This window comes from Saprolegnia diclina, assembly GCF_000281045.1.
Source record: "Saprolegnia diclina VS20 unplaced genomic scaffold supercont1.13, whole genome shotgun sequence".
Lineage (NCBI taxonomy): Eukaryota > Oomycota > Saprolegniomycetes > Saprolegniales > Saprolegniaceae > Saprolegnia > Saprolegnia diclina.
This window is the reverse complement of record NW_008246080.1, coordinates 567,892-570,927: the sequence shown is the minus strand read 5'-3', so window position 1 is coordinate 570,927 and position 3,036 is coordinate 567,892. Positions and strand designations below refer to the sequence as shown.

Genomic DNA, 3,036 nt, shown 5'->3' with positions numbered 1-3,036 from the left:
GATCCGCGCCGAGTGCGAAGCCACGTGCATCACGTTTGGCCTTGGCGACAAGATGCTCGCGCAAACATCGACGCTCTCGGGCTGTAGCAAGCGCAAGGTGTGCGTGCTGCTGGCGCTCCTCGGCGATGCCAAGCTCGTGCTTCTGGACGAACCGACATCCGGCATCGACGTCGACTCGCAAAAGCACGTGTGGCCGCGATCCAAGGCGCATTGGCCGGCCGCGCCGTGCTTCTCACAACCCATGCAATGCACGAAGCCCAAGTCCTTAGCCACCGCATCGGTATTATGGCCAACGGCGAGCTCCACTGCGCTGGCACGAGCGGTGCCCTCAAGGACAAGTACGGCGTCAGCTACAAGCTCCACGTTGTCAAGGCGGCACGCGACGCCAGCGACAAGGTTCGTATCGCCTTGGCGTCCGTGCCCGGTGCGAGCGTCCTCCGCGACCACAAGTGTTGGTCTCGACTGCCAACTGCCGCTCGGCACGGAAGCGCTTCAAGCGAGTGGCGTCCTGGAGACGTACGACGTGGCCACGATGACGCTCGAGGACGTCTTTGTCAAGATTGCCTCGGGCGATACGGCGATGGCGCCACTTGGTTAGCTCTCGGACTGCGTATCCGCGCACGCCGACGCCGGCCACCGAGGAAGAGACGACAACAAATGCTCCTTGAGCCCCTGGATGAGAGCGACGGCCCTCGCTAAGCTTGATTCGCCGGCAATTCGGTAGCCAGCGAGCGTTGCTTGAGCTTGGCATAAATCTAAAGAACAATAAATGCTATATCTTCGTTGCAAATTAAAGTTGCACGTCGTTTGATACGTCTTGATCTCTATCTCAATGAACACAAGCCTTGGAGTCAAAGAACGATGGAAGTATGCGCACACTCACAGTACTTTGGCGCTTGCTATTTGCCTACGTTCCCGTTCCGTGCACCAAGCTTTCGAAACAATAGTTTGCGACCAGCAACCCTTGTCCTCCCCAGACTCCATGTGCACGCCCATCAATATCGTCGACTCGCCAACTCCGCAAACCACATCAATGCCCACCAGCGCAAAGGCCATTCGCTACTTCAAGGTCGACTGAGCTACCATGGAAAAAGCGTTGGATCGATCGATCGCTTTTCCCGCTTCACGACACTCTACATGCTCCTCATACTGCATGCATCTCGTCCTCTCGATCCTCCTCAACATGCAGCCTCTCTCGCAAACCAACTCGCTCGTCGTCACCGTGCTCGCGGTGGACCTCGACCAGTTTGCCGCCACAGTCGTCTCGACCAAACTCCGCCTCGTCTGTGGCACCCAGCGCGAGACACTCAAGTCCAAGGACGTTGCGCAATGGGGCGCCGCCGTCGAGTTCCTTCCGCCTGTCGACACCATTGGCGTCAGTGTGCACATCAAAGACGCAGCTGCGTGCGTGTGCAGCGGGTACGACGTCTTTGGCACGACGTCGATCCCGCTTTCGTCGCTCGACAGCGCCACCAATGGTATCGACATACGACGCTATCTCTTGTCGACGTGATGCCTCACACGATCATCTCTCAACGTAGGCGAAGGCTTCTTTCCCTTTGCGCATGGCCACGGCGGCGTGCGCCTTGCATTCGAGTGGAGCGCCGACGTCGCGCGCTGCAGCCGCGTGCATTTGCCGTGGCGGCGCCATGCGCACTGTGCCGACTGCAACGCGCCCGTGTGCAAGCACTGCAGCTTTCCGAGCGGCCGCAGTGGCGTCGCTTGCCGGGCCTGCGTGGCCGCCAAGCGAACGCTCGTGCTCTCGCCCATCATCTCAGACACGACGTCCGAGACCGACTCGGATGACGCCAGCGCACCGGTGTCGCTCCCAAAGCCCGATGATGACGACCATGTCTCGGCCGATGATTTCCAAGTCGTTGGCAAAATGGATGCGGTACGCTGCCATGTGATTGGTCGACGCGCAATATCGGACGCTCTTTGTAGGTGATTGTGGTGCGAAAGACGCATGGGTCGGACGCCGGGACCATGTACGCGCTGCGCCCGACGCTCAAGACGCTAGCGTCGCTGCCAGGCTTGGTCCGTGCCAAGGCCGTCGTCGAGGCCTTTGGCCACCCGAACGTACTCGCGCCACTGTATCTCTTTCAGACCGCGACGACCGCGTACGAGATCACCTCGACGGCAGCGCGACAGCCGCTCTCGACGCTCCTCGGTGGCGTCGACGAGATTGAAGGCGCACAGCTCCTCGCGCGCGTCCTTTCCGGCCTCGCCCATGTCCACGCCCGCGGCTACGTGCACGGCGCCGTCTCGTCGGCCAACGTGCTTCTTGGCCACGATGGCACGGTCGTCCTCGCCGGCTTTGAGCACGTGACGCCCCTCGCCGACGACGGCGCGATCGTCGACTGGCACGCGCTGGGCCTCTTGGTATACGAGCTCTTTGTCGGCGCCGGGCCGCTCACCGAAGACACGTTTCTCACGGACGCAACGTGTCGTCAACATGGCTTGCTCCCAGCCGGTCGCGACCTCTGCCTTGCGTACGTACTCCTCGTCATCGTGATCATCTACGTCGCCTCCAATCGATCTCTGTGTAGCTTGCTCTCGGCGACCGAGAAGAGCTCGGCGATTGACTTTATGGCGAGCGACTTCTTCTTTGGCGTCGATTGGACGAGCCTCGATACGACGCCCGTGCCGCACCCGAGCGACACGCCGCAGCTCGACGACGTCCCAACTGACGCGTTTGACCTGGCGCTGCTTCAAGCCCGCGTCTTTGCCGACGATCCAGACGCGTGGCCGTTGCACATTCCAGAGTACGCCTACGCCCGCGCCACCACGGTCGGCGCCAGCGACTTTGCCGTTCTTGGCCACATGACGACACCGACGCGCGCCCAGGTCCGACTATAATCGTATGTGTCTCTGACGTGAACTCACACATGGGTAGGTGCACGTCGTGCAAAAGACGACGGGCGCCGACGCGGGTGCCTACTACGCTCTGCAGTCCATCGGCAAGGCGACGACGCAACCGCCGGCCGTGGACGTATTGGCGTTGCGCCACGCGACCTTGGTGCCGATACGGTACCG

The 3,036-nt window shown here is 61.4% G+C and overlaps 2 protein-coding genes across 2 annotated transcripts in view; both read left to right on the top strand.

Annotated features, from left to right (window-relative positions):
• Nucleotides 1–52: 52 nt before the first annotated feature.
• Nucleotides 53–598, top strand: SDRG_05162 (hypothetical protein; the record flags this gene model as incomplete). Its single annotated transcript, XM_008610862.1, has 3 exons — nt 53–225; nt 270–451; nt 498–598. 3 exons carry the CDS (start codon nt 53–55, stop codon nt 596–598), a joined length of 456 nt encoding a protein of 151 aa, XP_008609084.1.
• Nucleotides 599–903: 305 nt separating this feature from the next.
• Nucleotides 904–3,036, top strand: part of SDRG_05161 (hypothetical protein) — a gene marked incomplete at its 3' end in the record, with an annotated part of 3,112 nt that continues 979 nt past the window's right edge. Inside the window, exons 1-5 of the mRNA XM_008610861.1 lie at nt 904–1,478; nt 1,542–1,894; nt 1,945–2,492; nt 2,550–2,847; nt 2,897–3,019. Of these exons, the coding sequence (XP_008609083.1) occupies nt 1,085–1,478; nt 1,542–1,894; nt 1,945–2,492; nt 2,550–2,847; nt 2,897–3,019 (1,716 nt within the window). The 5' untranslated portion in view covers nt 904–1,084. The remainder of the gene's footprint in view (nt 1,479–1,541; nt 1,895–1,944; nt 2,493–2,549; nt 2,848–2,896; nt 3,020–3,036) is intronic.